Here is a 23001-nt window from a genome sequence, read left to right on the forward strand (position 1 = left end):
ACAATCAGACTACACATATTTTCACACATCAATTAGGTTTATGGGGTGAGGCATCATAAATCACTGGATCAGGTCTAGAAAAGGATCACGGTTTAGCCAACTCTAAACAACATTGGTTGCAACTTCTTTTAAAAAGCTCAGTGTCTTAGTTGGCATGGTGAAACGTTTCTGCATTTTCTGATGCAGAAATATACCTTCTAGTGAAATACATCAGGCACAATGTTGTGCTCATGATCATGTGACCATTTCCTGTTTTGCAAAAGACCAGGATGGTATAAAGATGAATGCAGATATCAATCGTTGGTTATGAAGCCCTGAGATGAGCAACCTTGCTGTTCCTGAACTGATGTGCACAATTTTCTTTTGTTTTATTATTCTCAGGCTGCAGCTGCAAAAAAGAGAATTTGGTGCTTTTGTGGTTCATATTACTGTAAAGTATTTATTAAATGATCGCACTGACATAAGATAAAACTTCTTCTAAGGCAAAAAAGGCCTAATACTTTTTGGTTTCAGCTTTTGAAATGCTGTTCCATGCTATAGGAATTTATGACAAACAAAAAGTATTGGTTCATACTGTATTTCACCATATTTACTGAGCCAAGCCCTGCAGTTCCTTGTCCCTTTATCTGGCATGCAGAAGGAACTTTGAGGAAGTACAAAGTACAGAGTTCACCAAGTAGTTTTAATGCAGTTATCTCTGCCTGCTAAGGCAGTTTTGAGCTGCACGGCTTTATCACTGGAGGGTGGACTCGGGCTGCTCTCAGGCACCTGTGACCTTTGAACTGAAAGCTATTACTCTGCAGATCAAACCTGGTTTAAAGCCCTCATTTTTTTTAGCTATCCTGTTTTGATGAGCAATAGTTTAACTTAGTTTATTTTACTATTGTAATTTTTTTGACCATTTCACTGACCTACATCCATCCATCAAAAAGCATTAAACGTCATATGTGACTAGAGCAGGGCGATATGGCCAAAAATATTTATCACGATATACATTTGAAAATTTGCGATAACGATATAACTGACTATATAATTGATGCGAGACAAAATGCAACTCCACAACTTTACTAGTGCAACCCCCCCCCCCCCCCCCCCATCCATTTATTTTTACTTAAACAAGCAGCTGTTTTTTTATGTGCATTGAAGCTATATAAAAATTTAACAGTGCAAATGCAAATTCCTTACTGAAAGTTTAACCAAAAGGCATTTCCAGTAGAAATGGGCTGGCATATCCAGAGCATAACCATGTATAATATCCACTGAAGTTAAAAAGAGGTGCTTTGCAACATTAAACTGCAGTGTGCCAAATAAAAAAGTCAAATACGTATTTTTTGGACAATAAAGGTGCATGGGATTATAAGGCACATTAAGCGAAACAAAGCAGTCAGATAAATCAAACTTTACTCAACTCATTCTTCTTGCTTCCTCCACTTCTGTACCATTGATTCATTAATGCTGTATTCTATCACAGCTGCTCTATTCCCATGTTGTTGCAGTATATTAATCACTAACCTCGTATTGTGGATGGATTATCTCAGTTGTTCTTCTGACTGAAGTTTGGTCCGTTTACAGCATCCTGCCATGCGACTGTATTTGTCTCTAACCATGAGGAACCTTCACGTTAACTTTTATAAGTGGAAAAGTGTTGGCGTTCATCCTCCAGCTTCACTGTTTATGTTATGCTAACATAGCTGTGTCGCTAGCGATCACGTAGCACATCATTATATACCAGCTAGCCCAACTTCAGTAACTTTACAAACATCACTGCTGTTTAGTTTTCTAACTTCATTTATGTTGGAAGTGATAGCAGAGCTGTACATTTGAATTTTTTCAGAAATCTCTCAGTCAGAACATGCTATATCATGCTGAGGTAACTAGCGAAACTAGCGAGCTAACTTCCGCTAACTTCCTGCTAACTTCTACCTCCGTTAAAAGTAATAAATTCTGTTTTCATGGATGCCTGGATGCTAAACTTCATAGTTACACCTGGTAAAGCAGCAATGCTGATCGTTTTATTAAAGATGAAAGAATTTAGACAGAGTTTTACTCTCAGTGATGCTGCAGTGTTCGTTTGACTTTGGGACCTGTAGGTGACGGAGTTTAGGACCCAGATTACTCCCAGATTTACGAGCACCTTAGTCCGACAAATACTGCAATTGACTATGTGCACGTTAGCATATGCTACTTCCGGTGCGGAAACTCCTGTGGGGAGCTTTGTTTCCGGTGTCCTATTCGCGCCTGGTTTACGGTCCAAAACAAGTTAAGCAAATGAATCAAGTGGCGATTTACATTTCTATAGATGTCTTGGGCATTTACCCAATATATCTGTAAATGATGTTCATTGACTTGTCGATATTTTTCCCCCGCGCCTCAGAGCAAAAGAGAAAAGGGATTCAAATGTTATATTTCTCAGCTGTCCCTCGTTTATCGCGGGTGTTATGTTCTAAAAATAACCAGCGAGAGGTGAAATCAAGTAGCCAAATTTATTTTTGACGATGCAAAACGTTTGGGGGACACTTCAGAGTCACACTGTTAACAATCAATGCAGCGATTCTGTACTGTACAGGAGAGGCGTCACGGAGGAGATCGTCTGCAGCGATCAGGACGCAGGACACAATGTGACGTAAAAAAAGCATGCAAACTTGCACTAAAAAATCTGAAACAGCGAGGTGAAAGGTGAACCGCGTTATAGCGAGGGACCGCTGTAATTCTGAAGGTAAGTCACAACATACCCTTCGTAAATACTAATGTATAGAAACCATTACCAGCAATCATTCATTTTTTGTGTGGCTTTTTTCACGGTTTGTTAATATGCTGTGTAGGTGTGTACTGGACTAGCTGATATCGACATAACGGGGGAAACATCTGGTTTGACTATTCTTCACCTGTAGTTTGAATGCTGAACATTTGCCTGTTTAATTCATAAGACCAGTCATTATACAGAGATGTGCTTCTGAATGTGGACGATGTGTCTTCTGCTGCAGTAATGCAGTTCTGCTTGTGTTGAGTGATGTAAACAACTGATCGATCTAAACGCTTGATCATTAGATTTTTTATGACACAGCAGCGGTGAGTGTTCCCACGTTCTGCTCTTTGTAACTTAACGCAATCTTTCCGTTTTCGAGTTTTGGACATGATTTTGGAGTATATCTTCGCAGTAGCGATTGACCGCAAAGTAAAGCTACCGGAAATATACAACCCCACATCCGGTCTCAAACCAGGAAGTTAGCATTGTCTCGTGCACATAGTCAATAACGAGGCCCGCTTGCATGTTCTACAAAAAAAAAAAAAAAAAAAAAAAGTGCTTTGTTGTGTATCTGACGGACAAACACCAAACCAGTTCCACATCACTGAAGTGGCACCATTTTTACAAACCAATTCTCATTCATCCGTTTCACTCAATGATCCGCTTTCTCCCTTCTCATTCTCCGTTGCCGCCATGCTTTTCAGCCATGTGCGTATGAAAACAAAGGCACTGCACATGCGCGTTTTACCCATATTCTATTGCGATATTTCATTTTCTTATCATTGCCTAACATTGTACCGGTATTACCATGAACGGTATAATATGGCCCAGCCCTACATGTAACTGCATTTATTAAGAATCAGCTGTAAAGTCAACCAATCAGTGTTTTTAAACAGAGCATAAAAGTTGTATTAAATCCTTAAATTCTCCTTTACTTTGAGTTATACGGGCCTACAATTAGGAAAAAAGGTGAATCAAATAGGACCAATTTTCGATCCACATTGTGTACTTTCCTGAATTTGGGGAAAAAAGGCCTAGGTATGATTATGCAATAATATTTTTACAAGCTAAATTTAACACAGCTTGTGCAATCATTATTTTAATGAAGTTGCTCTGTAGTGAAATCTTGTTTTTCCTATTTCCTCTGTGCACTTAGTGTTTTCTGAGCATGCTCACTGCTCAGGAAGAAGCTTTGTGGGGGTAGGGGGGGTGGGGTGCCTCCATTTCCATGGAGACAAGAATACAAGGCTTTTCTCAGTTATGCAATAGGACTGTAACCATGACAATATTCATGGTTAGAGTGGAAGGAAAAAAAAAAGGGGGGGGGGCAAAGTTCACTGTGCTTAAAGGGCGACCCATGGTGAGAATGTGGACTGACATCACAGTCACAGGTTTAAAAAGGCAGCGTGAGTACCATAGCTGTGGGGTTGGGCTTCACACCACACTCAGTGCTGCTGTGAGGGGGTTTGCTGCATTAAGAGGTGGTACAGTAGGACTCGAGCGTCTCTGCCATTTACAATTTACTGCTGTGGCCTGCAGTTACTGATTCAGACCGACAGCAAGTCATAACTGCTTATCAGTCACATCGCAGATTACTCATGGAATTTTTCCTGAATAGACAAATGTTAGTCAGAACCAAGAGAAAAATAACTTTACAAAAAGAAAAAAAGAAAAGTGATTGGACCATAGCAGTTGAATAAGCCACACATAAATTTAAACACGTCATTGGTTTCCCCTGTTTAAACTGCTTAAATGAGTTCCTAACAATAATATCAAAATTAACCTACAGTGAAATAAATTGACATGTGCATCTGCAACAACTATGAAAACTGTTCTCCTTAACACGACTGCACTGCTACCAGAAACCACTGGTATATTGTCCGGCCTACAGAACACGTAATCTGCAATCTTATTTTTGTTAATTTCATCCTGTAACATTGATTTATTTCTGCACAGAGATCAGTTAAGTTTAATCTTTTTGAGCTGCTCTCTGAGAAGCTTCAGCAGATAACCGGGCGACACTGACCATTGGCTGCAAAAGCTTAATTCAAGTTCATTGAGATTTATACCCTCCAGCATTTATCATTGGGAACGATCATAGATTTAACTGCATTTGCATGCTTACTAAAAAAAAAAGAAAGAAAAAAAGTTAAAAAAACAAAACAAAAAAGTCTTTCCTGTTTCTGTGTACACTAACCACAATAACCCATTTATAAAAACATGCCAGCATGGTGTTTGTGTCTGCAGGTGCTTTTCAATCAAGCTTACATGGGTGTATGAAATATTCAGCTCTGCACAATAAGCCATTTGTTTCCCTGACGTCAGCAAAATGCCCACATTGAAACATACCTATAGTTTGTTTTCAGAGGTAAAGCGCTATAGTGCGTGGAGCTCAACAATATCATTTCACTCACTGTTCGCATTTATAAGTAATAATTAGCAGGTAACCTTATTGCAGCAATTCAGACTATTTAGCACAAACATGATAAAGAAACTTTGAAGAGCATGAGCAGAGAAAAGTTTCTTCCTCAAAGCCATTTCCTCACACAGTATGCATCGCAGTTTTCTAATCTATTTGTACAGCCTCAGTGTGGCCTGCAGGGTTTCGTCACAGGCTTTGCATTAGTGACTGGTGGAGTCTATTCTTACATAGGGGAGAAGCCACTCCTATAATAAAAGCCACCTCTGCTACTATCATAAAAAAAATAATGAATCCATTTACGTGGAATAAATCATTAACTTTCCAGTGTCATTTCAGACTGAAAATGAGACATATATAACTCCAAGAGACTGTATGGAGTCATTCATAACCCCAGCTCTATATTTAGGTGTGCCGTTATGATAGCCTTAATATTTTAACCATTATAGGCTTAAACGTTACTGTAACATTTAAATTTGCTGCTTGTTGTCCCCATCCTTTTGAGTATAAAATGTTTACGAGTCCAGCAGACCAAAACCCAACAGCTGAAGCTGAAACCAACACAAATTTTTGCATTTAAATAAATAAATAAAATAACGCCAGTTATTATTAGTTAGCTGCCAGCTATTAGGAAGGCACAATACTGGTGTCAGTAAGCCAACCTATGGACTGAGGCATTTCATTCAGTTCTATGTTATTTCAGTTTTATTTTCTAATTTTTCTTACTATAAAACTAGTCGATTATTTTCTTTTACCAGTACAATAACTGGTAAATTAGATGCCAGGAACATCTGTTTTTACTGATACTGTAAGTCATTTCATTGCTTTCATTTCTTCACATATGAAGTGGATTATACAACCAAATGTATTTAAAAAATACATTTAAAACAAACAAATAAGTATACTTTATACGTACACACACGTACTCTTGACTTCTTTCTAGGTTTTTATATTTCACTCTCTGATCACAGCTGCTAACATGACATCTAAATAAATTTATATAGTTTATTTAACCTAAAAGCATAAAGCAGACTAATATCAGGCAAATGAAGCAAAACCTGAATGCACAGAATCTCGCCATCAGTCTTAATGTGCATCTCCACCTGTTACCATCAGTTACAGCTGTCATTCTTTTGAGTCATCGAGTCACAACCCGATTTTTCTAAAGCATGTCGAACAAATTTAAAAAACAAAAAAAAACTTTCTGGCATTTAGAATGACCGAAAGTGACTCTCTGTTTTATTCAGTATGACCTGCTATGGGTGACTGAGCTTATAAACCCATTAGGAAGGTGTTTACAGAGGTCCCCAAAATTTATTCTGTTCATCAGGACGTAGTGTTTTCAGTTTCATCACTCATCCAAGTGACTTCTTCAGTCTCAGCTGATTGCTGGTTTCCAACCTTATAAACAGTACATTTGCATAATGACTGAAACAAGCCCACTGAAGGAACAATGGTGCTAGTTAGTACTGACCACAACATTATCATCTTTCCGGCATACAAAGGTAGATGCACAGTTTTGCTAAACCAGAAAGACTATCATAAGAAAATTTTGTCGTTCAGTGACGAAAATACTTACGAGCCTCTGAAACGAGACCCAGGAAGTGGCTACAGGAAGAGGGTGATACCAAACCAAACAACCTCTGCCGAAGTGGATGTCACAGCACAGAAGAGCTACCTCGTCAGGCCAGGACTCTGCAGACTATTTACACCTACAGGCCAGTGGACACTCTTTCAAGGATGAGGATGTAACATCCTGGACAGGGAGGAACGCTGGTTTGAGGGCGGAGTCAAGGAGGCCATTTACGTGAAAAGGGAAAGACCGTCTCTGAATCGAGGAGGGGGCCTAAGGGTACATCTGTCACCATCTTACAATGCTGTGATTGCAGCCGTTCCCCAACTCTCTGTGAATGGTGATCTTTGATAAAGTAGCTTTGATCAGTGGGTGTTGATCAATGGTCATGAAAACTTCCATAATTAAGATTAAGGAACTGACCTCCCAGCCCACCCAGTCCATTGTTCCTTCAGTGGGCTGGTTTCAGTCATTATGCAAATGTACTGTTTATAAGATTGGGGAAACCTGCAGTCAGCTGAGACTGAAGAAGTCACCTGGATGAGTCACAAAACATTTCTCCCGCTGAAAACGCTACTTCCAGATGAACAGAATCAACTTTTGGGGATTTACTCACCTGGATGATTGAGCATGCATCAAGTAATTTACAGAGGTCAAGTCAGAGAAAAGCACAACAGCAAAACAAAAAACTGTACACATGTGACTCACTGAAACTTTTCCCTGCAGCCCATTTTTAGGCATCTGCTAAGAACCACTGATATAAATGCTTAATATAGGAACTCTCCTACAGATAGCACTCATGTTTTAATTTCTGACCATAGGCCTGCTGCTTCTCTCCTATTTAGCCACAGCATACCTTCCAGTTCCAAGGCTTTGACCAAACACTTGAACCTCAGATTCAGATGCTGGTTTTTTTTTTTTTTTTTGCATCAATTCAAAGTCTTTCATTTAAATGAAGCACTCTCTCGCATCTCTGAATGAGGGAAACCAATTACCGTAATTGTCGGGCTATAAGCCGCTACTTTTTGCACAAGCTTTGAACCCTGCGGCTTTTAGTCAGGTGCGGCTTTTCTATAGATTGTCCATGATTTTTGTGATATCGTAAGACGATTTGTTTTGTTTGTTCCGCTGTTGTACGGCACTACGTTGCCTGGCGGAAGGATCGGGGTTCAAGAGTGGTATGTTGGTCACATGTCCATCCGCCAGGCAACATAGTGCCGTACAAGTAGCGCGAAAAACAAACTTCAAAGTAGCGCTATGCGTTCAGCTGGAGTCGTGGATGATGAGCGGCGATAAACTTGCGAAAAGCAAGTTGTGCTCAACTCTACCAGTGGAATCTGACAGCGTGGAAAAGTGTGCAAACATCCACGATCACCAACGGATTTCGAAGGGCTGGACTGCTGCATGATGAAGAGGAGGACACCGCCACGGCCCTTCAGAGGGTGTTCGACTCCGACACTGACAATGAGGATTTCTTTGGTTTTGAAAGTGACAACGAAGGAAAGAAGCTGAGAGTGGATGACGAAGCCATCCTGAGCCTGTTCGTTTCCGACACTGGAGAAGAGGACTTTGGTGGTTTTAGCGCGCAGGAAGATGGTGGTGAATGACTGACTTTTCTTCTTGTTAAAGCCGTGTCTCTGCACCTGAGCCTAAAAGGTAGTCTGAATCTATTTTTCTGGTGTGCTGTAGGTTACTGTTATGTACTACATTTGTTACTCATTTATGAAGCACAGCACATGTGCAAATATGTACCCATAACTTGATTTTCAAAATATTAATAAAAGTGGTGTGTCTCCAAACAGCCATCTCTTTCCTGACAATTCGCTTTGTGCATATTCTCTTACATATGATAAGTCAATATTGAAACACCTGCGGCTTTTGGTCAGGTGCGGCTAATGTATGTACAAAACAGGATTTTCCCCTGATTTTAGCTTGTGCGGCTAATATTCAGGTGCGCTTTGTAGTCCGGGAAATACGGTAATACAAGAGCTCAAGGGAGACATTTTTCATAGACAACAAATTGTGCAAATGAAAGCATCGGCAGTCTCTAGAATTCAGAACTCAACCTGACCAACACAAGGATTTTGTCAGTGGCTTCATAGTTATTTAAAGCGCATTTAGATTTCATAATGATGAACTGTAATTAGAAAGTTGGAATCCTTTAGACTTCTTTCAGAGAATCTGGACTTTACTGTGACTTATTGGTTAGAAAACTCAGTCTTTTGGTTTAAAAACTGATAAATGAACCAAAGTAAGATGTCACACTGAAAATTGTAAAAAGGTATTTTTCCACTGTGGGAGTGAAGACTATAATGAAGTCCTAAAAACAGCAAATACTCTGACCGTAGCTTTTAAAATGTTGCAATTTTGTGCTTTTAAATTAAATATTTCTGGGGCTTAGCAGAGTCATTTTCATGGATTTCTAGTTCTTTATGTCACTTCATATACGGAACGATTAACAAAAAATATATCTTAGTTTGTCACAAGTGTTTATTTTAGGGCAATTACATTTTGTTTGTTTATTGAAGCACACTTGTGATTTGTAATTCATGCAGATAATTTAGACTATTCAGCCGAAAGGGTGCTAACCTAAGGTAATTCAAAGACAGGCGTGTTTTAAAATCTCTGAATGAAAACATGCAACTTTTCTTGAGAAAAAAAAAAAAAAAAGAATCTTCCACTGTTCATTGTGATAAACATTCTTCCTTCAGCAAAACTTTGCTTGTCAAGCCCAAAAAAAAAGAAAAAAAAAGAAAAAAAAAGTATTCATTATAACACTGGTGTGTGTGTGTGTGTGTGTGTGTGTGTGTGTGTGTGTGTGTGTGTGTGTGTGTGTATTTTAAGGCAAGTTGAACTTTCGTAAGCATACCTTGACATAAAAATGAGGGCAGGTGATAGAATCAAAGCTAATTCTGCATATTTCACTGTGCATGAACTCGATATCTGCCTTTTTCTCATTAGGTTACAAGTCCTAATGTAAGCTCAGCACTGTGGTTTCTGAGAAATGCGGATGCAACAGTAAAAGCAGCAACAACATGCACCTCTAAGTCCTGATGATCAACACAGATATTAACATCAACGCAGCAGAGCAGCGCCTGAATGTTTTACAGCCCTTCTGAACCAGAAGTCGTCATGCTCGTCTTGGCAGGCGCAGCCACCCAAATTACCCAAATTACATCTCCTTCTGAATTGCACAACAGGATTTCAGAGTATCAAGGCTCTCATTCTCTCCCCCCCTCTCTCATTGGCTGTGGAGTGGTGGTACTGATGTCAGAAGCAGAGGAGTTGCCATGGAGATGGGCACCACAGTGGCATTTCGAGAGGACGAAGCAGAGCATCGGCGGTGGCTAAGAATCAGGCAGGTCAAGGACTCGAGACGGAGTCAGAATCACCAGAGGACAAGAATGACAAATAAATTTAGGATGAAATGTTTACAAGCAACAAGTGTTTCCCATGCTGGATGTCAGTGATACCAAAGAGTTTGCTGTGATAACACAACTTTGTATTTCTACACAATACCAAAGCTCAAATGATAGCCAGGTTCACATTATGAGATGCCAGATATCAGAGGTGCTTATTAGTCCAGCGGGTTCTTATATAGGGCTTTTCTACTCTAACTGGGCACTCAAAACACTTTATACAACTTACCTCATTCACACATTCACACAGGAGCTCTTTTTTTTTTTTTTTTTTTTTTTATAAATCCTGTCTGGCAGCTTTTACAATCAGAATTATGATTTGAATACACTTGTTGTGCTAACCACATTTTTCATGTTTTTCCATGCATGTATGTGTTTTCTATCTAACATTTGCACACACCGGATGGATCGCAGAGCAACCTTGGGTTACTATCTTGCCCGATGATATTTGGCATGCAGACTGGAGCAGCCAAGCATCGGACCACCTGTTTGGTGAGTGCGAAAAATTTAGTTCCATGTATTTGTCAGTTTAATAAACCAAATATTATCCCAAAGCATTCTGATGCTTTTTGTGTGACAAACTAAAGAACTATTTTCTTCACAATTAACTTTACGTTTTTATTTCGTTGTAATTAACTATAATCCGAATCTGGAGTCATGTTCATGTCTTTCTTTTCTATTATACATGTCTGCGCAAGTGCGCTTTAATGTGGTTAATTTATTTAATTTCTTCCCTTTATTTGTTTATATAGCCATCAACACAAAAAAAGCTCTTTTCGAATAGCACTGGAGCAGTTTCAGTGTGCTGCTTTGTTTTTACCACAAACCGTATAAAAGATAAACGCCGACACCGTGACGTCACCCACTGGTTAGTCAAGTCCAGTTCTGAAGCCTTGAGTTGAGCATTTTCAGCATATTCTGAATAATCTGACACTTAGAGTGATCAAAATTTACAAAATGGACTTTAATATTTTATTCAATATGACCTGAAATGAGTGAATGAACCCATGTATTTAACCAGAATCCATTTATAGACATGGTGTCTGGCTGCTGTTTTTCTGCAGCCTTCTGTAGGACTACAAGTCTTTTTGCAGCCACAGGAGTAATCCTCTGGTGGCCATTAAACAGAGTCTCTTTCCTAAAACAGGCTTCACTAAGCGATCCCCACTGCATACTAGCTAATATAAAAGCATACGACTTATCCCCTCCTGCCGTTTTCCTTGTTCCAGTGTGATATGAACAAAAAAAAGTGGAATCTGACCAACTATCACCCATCTTTTCAGATGTAAAACTTTTTATAAACACGAGCCACTTCAGCAGCATTCCCCCATGATCTAACTGCTCATGTGGGCGGGTTGAAAAAGGCAGAGTTTGCCATGGCAGCTTCTGAATATTATCACAGAGGGTGATACAGTATCTTGTGATTGTGTAAGCATACAGTGTTAAGAGGCTCAGTGTACCACCAATCTGTGGTTGTACATCTGCTCATGTCAGGGCTTTCCAGCCTCAACAGGCACCAACAAGAGGTTGTTGAAAGCAAAAATAGGCCTGCTCTGAAAATGACACAGACATACCTCACAGTCGACTGGTAAGCAAATGTCTTCATGCAGCCTACCAACTTAGGTTACAAAGAATCTGCATCATGTTTCAGGGTTTTTGTAGAAAAATAAACAAAATGTGCATTTAATGAGAATTCACAGAAAACGAATATCCTGCTGTACAGTGGGCGACCAGAAAGAGAAGTGGGATTCTTGGTCCAAAAATACGCTCTTTAAGCAGAAGCTTACATCAGCGATATCTGATCTTATAGAACCTCCGTAAACACTTTTCTGATTACTTTATGGGCTCAGTCACTCATTTTGGGTAACAGTGAATAAAACATGAAGCACGATCATTATTAAAGTCAAAAAGGAGAAATAACGTGTATACCGATTTGGTATATAACTGTCAATAACAAACTAGTCAGATCAACCTGTAGCTTGTCATGTCTGGTTTCAAAACAGCAAGATGGTGACAGTTAAATGCTCAATGTGAATTTGGTTTAAATAATCCAAAGGAGTTAAACCCAGTAGAGCTGTAGAAACATAGTTCTTCATAATCTTTAAAAAAAAAAAAAAAGAAATCACACAAGCAATCAGTGTATCACTGTGCATCTGTGGCTTTTACTCATGTTTAATCTCTATAGAAAATGCAACAACAGAACAGTGCATCCTGCTTTACTGACTCATAAAGGCCAGCTGACTGCAGCCCAACACCACCATACAGCAGCGCAGCCTGACAAAGAACTGACTGATGGTATTTAAAAATATTTCAGATGCAAACTGAGGGATGTCTGAAGTACACCCTGCAACACTTTCGCTGGCTGCTGCACATCAAAGCTACATGCCCAACTGGCTGAAAACCACAGGTCTCAAAAAGAACGCAGAAAGAGGAGTGCAAGGAGGCTGAGGCTCGCACAGCACTCGCTCCAACCGCCTCTGACTCGGAAGCACACACAGCCAAAAATACAGTAACGCTACCAGAGTCAGTGAAACAACTGGGCTTCAACCTGAACCTGAGTAAGGACTGCGAAAGGATCACCGATTTGTGAATATAAGCGAAACTGAAGAAGCCATCATGGGACGGCATCTGTGTCACTCCTTCAGGCCCATACAGTCTGCTTTACTGTGACAAGAGCGCAAATACAAGGAGCAAAGCAAAAAGATGTTAATGGTGACAACATCAGGTGCTTACACCATACATGTATCCGTTTCTCTATTGTTGTTGCTATTACAAAGTCATTAGATCCTCTGACACTTAGTGTGCACAGTTTGGGCCAGTGCTAGTGCTGAAATCTGAAGCTCAACGCACCCTGAAACATATGGCTAATAAAGCTACGGGAAGCGGTCGGTACAGTCCGGAACAATAAAAACCACCTCTAGAAGTAGCAAGAGTGTCTGGACTACCCATACAGAAAAGAAATAGTAAAAACTTATAGGTGATTACTCATGAAAGTGGCCACTTTCATGAGTAAATCATATAAGGCTTACATGATTTACTCATGAAAGTGGCCACTTTCGCATTACTTTCATACATTGTTTTAGTAAGTATCCAAAACATACAAGTTTCATTATATAATTTTTCAAGGGATCTTATATCTGTTTTCACACTTATATGCTTTTCATACAAGTTTCACACAAGACAGATACAAACTTTATAAGATTTATATATATCTTTTCCATATGGGTATAGCTGAGTGTGTCTCCAGCAGAGCGTTCAGACACACTGAAAACCAAGATGACACAGCTCAGCTGTCCAAATACCTGCCAATGTCATTGTGGGACAAAGAATAAGTTTTGAAGTGTACTTAAAAAATTGCAAGGTCAGCCTAATATGGAGAGGCAACTCACAGTTTAGAAGCTATGACATGACCCTCCCGTTCTTCAGTGTAATCTTCAGGATATGGGGGATAACTGGTCAGCCGTTCTCAGTGATGCTGACGGGACGTAAGGTGTTAAGAGATGTGCAGTTGTTGGTGGTGACAATCCATTAAGGGATTTAAAAAAAAACATGCAATAATATCCTAAAAAGCACAGGAGGACAGTGAAGAGAGGCCAGAACATGGGACATGCTTTATCGTATATAAGCGAGCAGCGTCATTTTGGACCAATTAAAGATCCAAAAGGGAAGCATGATCCAATCCAACGGGGTGTAACAATAGTCAAGTCAAGTTGCAATAAAAGCAGATGTAACTCTCTCAAAATAAGAAGGACTTGGCCATAGAAATAAGCATAAACTGGAAAGAGTTTATTGATTTTACAGTGGATTTAATCTCTTTACCCGATTTTAAGTCAATTTTCAGGATTTACAGGATTATTTATAATAGATAAGGATCCAGTCCAATTATGAACAAATACAACAAATAGCTCCAAGAATCATGTCCTTGGTTTTACTCTCATTAAAATGGTCATCAAAGTTTTGATGTCACTAAGACTTTCTAACTTTTTAACAAGCACTTTATTTTGCGTGAGGGGCAGGTAGATTTGGGAATCATCAGCATAGAAGTGGAAGGACATGCTCTAACTTTAAAAAAGCAATAGATCAGATGGGAAGTGGGCAGAGAACTGTCCCCAAAAGAGAACCTTGGGGAACTCCACAGAGTAGCAAGATGACTGACATTAAAACGTCTTTGCAACGTATACCACTGTACCTTTACTCTCCACACAGTGCTTAAGGTTGACTGGGTCCAAGGGTAGAATTTAAAAATTTGAGTCAGAAGAAAATAAAAGAGCATTCGAAATTCCTAAAAGTATAAATTATGAAGTGAAAAGCTTTGCACATTAATTTTTCTCTGTAGGAAAATCTGCGACAAGATTAGAATTGTTACATCTATTTAATATTTTTAAGAAAAACAAATAATGCACAAGTTCTATTGTAAAACATTTAAAATAACACCTAATGGCCATACATTTTAAAACCTGTGATTTTTTTGATCAGCCAAGAGATTTTTCTATCACTGGAAATTAAAAAAAACAAAAAAAAAACCAAAACCCTAACAAAAGAAATTAGAGTTTTGAACGAAGCAAAAATCCCTCGAGTTTCGCTTTCGACCTGAAAGGTTTTGTTCAAACTTGCCCAGATTCATCATCATTCATCAAATGGACTGAAACATTCCTGAAACTGGTCACAACATGCTTTCTCTGAAAAGGCCCTTAAAAGAATACTATTACAGCTACAGCCATTAAATACTGATGACAAAGCTCCAGACAGACAGAAGATCATCATCATCATCATTAACATCAATAAGAACCCAATTCTGGAGGAAAATATGAACTTTGATGGTTACTGGAAGTGGCACCTGCAGAGACCACACTGACAGAGGCCACATTTCGGTGACGGAAACAAAGTTCATTAAAGAAAAGTTCAAACCTTTCACCCAGTTGGCAGTGTGATGGACAGGGAAGGTGTGGAAAGGCCACAGTGATGAGATCCAAATCTTAGAAGCAAAACTTTAAGCAAGTCATCACTTGTAGGAAATTAACATAAACTGCTTGCCAAGACGACGCCTAGAGCACTGATATGTACATTTTACAGTTCTACCTAAATCCGCCTTCCTGGAAATTACGTTACAGTGATAGAGATCTCAAAAAGCATAACTGCTCTGTTTGGTAGTAATCCTCCATTTAACACAGTTCATCAATTAGCGCAATAGTTAGCACAACAGTTCATAAAACAAGATAGCATGTAATAAGATGGACAGGGATGCACTGCATTTAACTTTTGTCAGTGTCAAACCGACACACTATAGATAGCGTACCCTAAGCCACGCTGATACCAAGAACCGATCCACTAACACTGTTAAACGACCAAGCTCTAGTCCTTACTGTGGGGAAGAGACTGGAAGTCATTCCTTCATATTTAAGACAACAACAGGGTTAAGGTATGCTGCTTTACAAACTGTGTGAAATCAATGTGGCAAATAAATAAATCCAATAATATTTATTTATTGCGCTGGTATTTGTAATCAAAATAATAAACAACAGCTCAGTGTGAGAGACATTATGGTGAATTTATGGCACACTGGTTGTCAGTTTGCATAGGTTTGATTACACAGAGGTGTTTGCAACCTATGCAAACATGCTTGTGTGCAGTCCTCGCTTTCCATAAAGACAGCATGAAGGTCGCCATGAATGATGTTGTGCATAAGTAAAATGCTAAATTGTTCAAAACTGGGCTGGATCCCTGTTCCAAACATTAAATGTTCTTGCTTCACCTCAGCTCTTTGCAACGTTATAAGTTCAGGGTCCTCTGCAACTGTGGGCTACTCTTGCTTATGCAAGAATAGCCCACAGCCTGGCTGCTTGCAACACTTCCCCCTGGTAAAACAGCTACAACATGCGGACGATGGTCTGCAAAGTTGCCCATAGGCTCACCACTGAACTATTAAGGCACCAGTACACTCGATGCATTGGTCTCTTCATGTGCCACCAGTATAATCGTCACACAACCACATTGATGAGTACTCGCCATTGTAGCGCAAGTAGCCATTGCAGTATTCTTCAAAAAACAACAACAAAAAAAAAAACAGTATGCCACTCAGGCAGCTGTGATGTAGAAGGAGAAGTTGTCAAAACCGGAAGCAAAGAAGGTTTTTCCACAAAGTCTCATCTTTCCAAACTGTGGGAACATCTCCCTCCGTTTACCCTGAGCTTCTATACTATCTCACTAAAACATTGGTTTAAAAAAAAAAAAAAAAAAAAAAAAACACAAAAAAAACTTTGTCACCTTTGTGAACGACAGCACATAGCAAAAGTGACATCACTTTGCTGACACATGCTGTGGCGTTCTTTCAGCTGCTTGAGCACCTCTCACAACTTGATGTTTGCGGCCTAGTTGAAGATACAGTGTATAATTGTGTCCTTGCGGCCGTTACCTCCATTTCTGTGATGTATCCATGTAGAACATTAGGTTGCTGTAAACTGCAGTAAAACCTTGCAAACACGTGTTACAATTAACATAAAGAAACTGCTGAAGCGGTGAGCAAGACAAAGCATCATCATTGGTTTTCAGTTGTGTTAGCTCTCCTGACCACAGTGTGTGGTTAAAACTGAAGTGTTGCAAACATACAAATAAAAGCTAGCTGGATATCAGCGGTAATATTTTCATGCAATAGTGTTTCTAAAGTTGTCCAAGCAGGTGAACTTCTGAAAGTAATTTTAATGTGAGCTCAGCTCTGCAATAATGCTATCTTTGCAGACTGCAACACGTACTTTGAAGCATTACTGTAAAAGCACAGAGGCCTCTTTACAAGTGAACATCCTCACATGGAAAAATGTACTTCAATTCGGCTTGACTTGAGCTACGAGTCATTTCTTTGCTCGTACAACTGTAGCTGTGTGCTTTCGGTGGGTTTTCCAGTTTGCAGACGAAAAGGTGCTAAAACAACCTGCTGTGCATCTACACCGTGGGCAGACTGTGTGTCAAAGCCTGTTCTCAGAAAAGCCTGCTCCTCTCTCTAACTACAGAAGACAAAAGAACTACACTGCTGCTGTTTGACACAAGGACAATATATTATGTAATGCAGTACAGTGTGCACATTTAAGGTCAGAAGCAGCTCCTCAGGCTAAAGAAACACATGCAAGAAGTGTTTTTCAAAGTAGAGGGTAGGGTTTGATTTAATACACCAAGAAATGTGGACAAAACTAAGTTACCTTTGATTGCCATTCCTGTGTGGGAATGTACACTACTAAGAGAAACCACAAATAAAATGGTGAATAATTTGAGTTTACACTCTACTGCACTACTGATCGCATACCATTAGGTAGAAAGTGGATAGAAAATAATGCTTCTGTGGTCTATCTTTCCTTCACATTCCTTCATATACTGCTTGTAATCTGCCATCAGCTACAAGGAAAACCCCTTGAGATACTCCCACAATACATTTTCCAGGCATTTTATGCAACACCAAGCAACTTAAACAGAGGACTAACCTCATGTAGGAACAAAAAGAAAAAAGAAAAAGAAAGAAAGAAAAATTTAATGAGGTAATGTCAGCTCACTATAAAGCCCACACACTAGCGGTATTTCCAGGATGCTTTAAATGAGGTGGCACAGGAAATCTGAATATTTGATTGAGAAAACTGGCCTAGAAAACATTAGGTATGACTTTCAGGCTCATGTGAAGCCCCGTGCAATAATTAAGATGATATTACAGGGAATGTGGTGCTGCACATGAGACTGAACATATTTTTTTACCCAGTGTTTTTGCAACGCATGTATTTAGACTCTTTACTTAAGTGAAAGTCTCACTTAAGCAGCCTGAGAGTACTAACACAGCACCAAAACAAACTTTACATTTCAAAGCAACATTAACAAAGCAAATGCAGAATTAATATCAAATCATAATCATTGATGATCACTTTAATAATGCAGCTGGAGATTATTTAAATGTGTCTGGGTGCTTTCATGTATACATGAAAGCTGTTATTGGGTTTATATTACAATCTTTAAAATATTAAGAACCCAAGGCTTCAAGATAAATCATGTGGGGTGCAAATTACATTATTAGCACCTAGAATGTAGTAGATTAAAACTGCATTTCTGTAAATGTTTAAGTAAATGTGGCAGAAATAAACCTGAAGACATGAAGACACATATAGAAACTAGAGTTGATTAAATTACTGCACATGTCACTGAATGACTACACGCAGCATGTTACAGAAACTGAAGAGACATTCTTATTTTCTGTTACATTATTTTTTCGACGCCACGCTACTCTCTGCTTCTACTCAACTACTTTTGAATGGAAAGAAATTAAAAACCTGTTTACAGCTGAAACACTAAGGTGACATTACTCATATTAAGAAATCAATAGTTATGCTCTCAGAGCATCATGAGTACATGACTCCAGGTACCTTTAAGTGGAGTCCTTTTTTTTTTTTTTTACATTCAAGGTTTGAGTTTATTGTAATTTTCCACTTCTAATCACTACATTGTGCAGTGAACCATGGCTAACAGACCCAGAGTAGCACTGCTGCAGAAGCCTCAGGCAGAGAGCTAACACACAAAGTTAGTATAGTTAATGAGGGTTTGCAAAAACAAACTATGCATTTTTAGAATATCTGCTATAGCTATAGGAAAACCGGTGACAAACATAAATATAAATATTAAAATAAAGATGGGAGGCATAACTGACACTGATGGGTCGTTTTAGTGACTTGAGGGTTGTTTTAAAGCAGACACTTTTGTATTTCTGTCCACTGGAATAAATGGAATTAGCATTTTTGATTGAGTCTAATTGTTATTCAATCCAGTTATTTTAAAGCCTCGGTTTCTCCACAATTATAACAGTAAATGACACTGTGTTAGTACACATAAAGTACAAACAATTAAGTCGCTAATGGCTGCAATATTAAACTGATAAACACAACAATGAATCCATATTCTTGATGTGACATTGTAATGTATGAGTTTCCTTTTACTTTAGGAACTTTAAGAATATAAAACATGTTTCCAGCATCTGTTTAGTTAAACAGGATAACGATCTTTAGCCGAGTGAAGAATCTAAACAGTTTTTTTCCATCTCTTTGCGAAACAGCTATTTAGTAAAAACAGCCTTAAACCTTTAAGCACGATCACTTTCCATGTGCACAGAGCTTCACACGAGCCTGAAAAATCACACCCAGTGACTTTTTCTACTCTGCATTTATTTCTGATCAAATGTTCCGATTCCCCGCGGGCCCCCTATGCGGACCCCACTTTAAAAGAAATCCTGGAAACGCCTCTGTCCGCCTGAAGCGATCGATACCTCAGATATCGTCCACCCTGTTCAGCATTGATAACAGCTAAAAGTAGCCACATAAAATGCACTTCCAGGCTAGTATAATGCCATGAAGTCAGCGACCACCGGCCGGGATTTAACTGCCGTCTTCCTTTAAGCAACATCGGCTTCTCGCTGTTCCTTGCTAGCCAGACGAAACATGACAGTTAGAAACGGAAAAGATGCGGGTTAGCCGCCGTTTACGTCGGGCTAAAATCAAAAAGTGTCAGCCCGAGACACTTCGGCTACAACTTACCACACCATCCCGTAGGCGCCTTCGCCGATGTAGGAGAGGTTGCTGTACCGAGGCCCGACGTCGAAGGCCTGCCCGCGGACCAGCTCCGTTCCCGGCCCGGGGCTGGGGCCGCTGCCAGTTGGGGCAGACACCGCAGCTGTCGCCATTACGAGGACTGTCTTTTAAAAGGGCTTTTAAATGTAAAAAAAGAGAGACTAGGATCAGAAAAACGTGCGTGTCTGTGCTTATATCCGACGCCGCTGTGACTGCAACAGGGTGTAGAGTGTGGCGGAGGCCTTCCCGACGTGTGGAGTGTTTTTTTTCCTTTCCGTTAACGTGCGTTCAGAGCGACCACACCGCGGCTGTGCTGTCGCAGGCAGGAGCGCGCAGCAGAGGATGCTGCTGCAAGACATCAACGGAGGCGGTCACGTGACTCCGGTCTTTATTTATTTATTTTACTTTAAAAGAAAAAAAGCTTTATTTTTATTCTGCCACAGAAAGGCTGTAACGGAGAGGACTTCAGATAACATTTACGTCATTTGAAACATTACAAATACTAAAAAAAGAAACTGGGCTCTTGGAACTTTATCAAGTGGGCTATAAATGCAATTGTAATATTATATATACTATATTATATTATTTTATTATTATTATTTACCTCTACTCTGATGTTGGCTTTGATCTACCTGTTAGCAGCTGCAGAACAAGATTACATGTTCTTTTAAAACATGAAAAAACACCCCAAAGTAACACTTTCCCGATGAAAGTAGTTACTTTAAATGCATGAAGTGTAAACTTCATCTTACTAAACTGCATCCTACTCCTTTTCGAGCACACACATTCTGAAGACATAGATATATACATGAAAACTTGATGTTTGTTAAGTTTTGTTTTTTGTTTTTCTCTTGTTATTTCAGTTATATTTGCATATTCAAAATAAAATTCTATCTATCTATCTATCTATCTATCTATCTATCTATCTATCTATCTATCTATCTATCTATCTATCTATCTATCTATCTATCTATCTATCTATCTATGAATTCGACCTTTGCAAGTTTGTTCAATAACTAAATAACTTTGGTTGTGGAGATATTGAAAGACAAAAATGTAGTCAAGTGACGAAATGACATATCTACATGTCCTAATTTTCTCTGTAACTGATGAAATCGGTGTTTCTCCATGTCACAATATTTCTAAATTATGATCTGATCTGGCATGCTGAGCTGTAAATAAATTCAGTAAAGTTTTAAGGACATAAAGTATAATAACTTATACATTATTTCATATGCAGCCTTGTCTACATATAGAGACCCTTTTATTTCAAGTTTTTACATAAAAAGGAAAATTATCACCTTCTTAGCTATTTTAAAATAGATTATAAAAATAAGAATTTTCACATCAAAGTTACCTATAAAATGATGATGATGAAGTTTTAGAATTAATTTATTATAACATAAATATAATATAAAAACATATTCGATCTCTAAAGAAAGAAAAGCGGATTTAATATCAATGACGCAGCTTCTACGCATTTAGTTGATGCCACTGGTTAATTTTGGAAGGTTATAAACACTTTTATTTTGCATATAATACTTTCCATCTGCAGAATTTCATTAAATGTTGGACCATAGGGGGGCACCTTAAAAAAGTAAGTTGTCATGTGCTTTAAACATGAGCTGCTTTCTTTTACCTTTTAAATGTGCACTCAATGACTTACCTGGTTAAATAATGTTACATTGACACACTGCACCACCTGGTGGTAGCAAATTGTATTATGCAAAAGTGCAGCTCAGGTATAATTCAGCTTAAGCTAGCATCTCTTCCACACAGTACACTGATGCTTTGGGCATAAAGTCATAGGTTTCTTTACATTCTGCTAATAGCTTTAGTTCCCTCTAGTTTGTAATTGTTTAACTTATTTAGACAAACCTTTAAAGCATAAATAACTAAATGAAAAAGAAGTGAGAGAAAAGAATGAAAAACCATTACATTAAAAAAAGAAGAAGAAGTGCTGAACGACAGAAGGTTCGAAGCAGATTGTTTAGAAGATATGAAAATACCAAAAACCACGACTAACCACTACTTCGTCATTATCTCCACAGAGTGAGAAGATTTTTACGCACATACTCGTGAATGAGGCCCTTCATAATACCCACAACGACCCAGACCTCTAGATGGCAGTGTGGGTTAAATACTATGTGAGAGAGGAAGCGCTGCAAGGCAGAAGTTGCTAAAGATCATCAAGTTTGCAGTAGTTCACAATAACATCCCGTCCATTTTGGCCCACTAAAACAAAAGAAGCCCAGTCTGCTTCTCTGATCAACAAACTCTTATTTAATATCTAAGGCGGAAATGAACTGTCTTTAAATAACCACAGCAATATTCATGTATAATGACAAATATAAATGTGAAAAATTCAGCTTCTCTTTTTGTGGCACATTTGTATAACTACTGATGAATCTGTTGTCACACAGTCTTTAGCAGTTTGCACCCATCACAACCAATCCATGTGAAATAATCTAAAAATAAAGTTAAATAAATACATACATACATAAGCAAGCAACTAGACATTTAAAAGATATCAGATCTGCTTAATTATCAAGGATGTTTTGTTCTTCTTATCTGGGCTGCTCCCTTTAGGGGACACGGCAGTGGGTCACTTGCCTCCATCTCATCCTCTCCTTGGCATCCTCCTCTGTGTGACGCCAGCCCTCTGCATGTTCTCACTACATCCTTGAATCTCCTCTGTGGTCTCTAGATTATTTGACCTGAGCATTTTCAACTCTGCCACTCAGTTGTGCCACCATCTCCTAACCATACATCACAGCAGGTCTTACTAATATGTTAATCATCCCTTGCACTTGTTTTTCTATAATTCAGTCATGAATGATGACAAATATTATTTTAATATTTTAAAATTTTTACTGCTGCATCACAACTGACCAAAACCTGGTTCTGCCAGAGTTTTCTTCCTGATAAAAGTGTGCTTATCCTCCCCACCTTCACCAAGTATTGCTAATAGGGGGGGTTTATGGTTGTTTCTCTCTATTATTTTTAACGTCATTAACGTAAAGCATGAAGTGCTTTAAGGTGATTTCGTTGTGCATTAGTGCTATATGAATAACATTTAATTTAAAAAAAATACATTTTGAAAAAAATAATAAAAACACAACAACAGTTGTAACAGTTATTAGCCAGATTATTAAACTTATAAAATCCACTAACACAAATAATAAAATAAAGACTTGAGATGTCCACATGGCCAAGTCAACTGCTTTCTGAAAAGCTGCATTCATGTCGTAATTTCT

At 38.8% G+C, this 23001-nt stretch overlaps 1 protein-coding gene across 1 annotated transcript in view; it reads right to left on the reverse strand.

The window, feature by feature from the left end:
* mapk1 (mitogen-activated protein kinase 1) overlaps nt 1-20109 on the reverse strand; it is a 39297-nt gene extending 19188 nt beyond the window's left edge. The window contains exon 1 of the mRNA XM_085426475.1: nt 19712-20109. Coding sequence (XP_085282601.1) covers nt 19712-19857 — 146 coding nt within the window. The 5' untranslated portion in view covers nt 19858-20109. The remainder of the gene's footprint in view (nt 1-19711) is intronic.
* Nucleotides 20110-23001: the final 2892 nt, after the last annotated feature.

Source organism: Rhamphochromis longiceps, linkage group LG12, assembly GCF_057381845.1.
Source record: "Rhamphochromis longiceps isolate RC_006_pf linkage group LG12, R_longiceps_female_GT1.1, whole genome shotgun sequence".
Taxonomy (NCBI): domain Eukaryota; kingdom Metazoa; phylum Chordata; class Actinopteri; order Cichliformes; family Cichlidae; genus Rhamphochromis; species Rhamphochromis longiceps.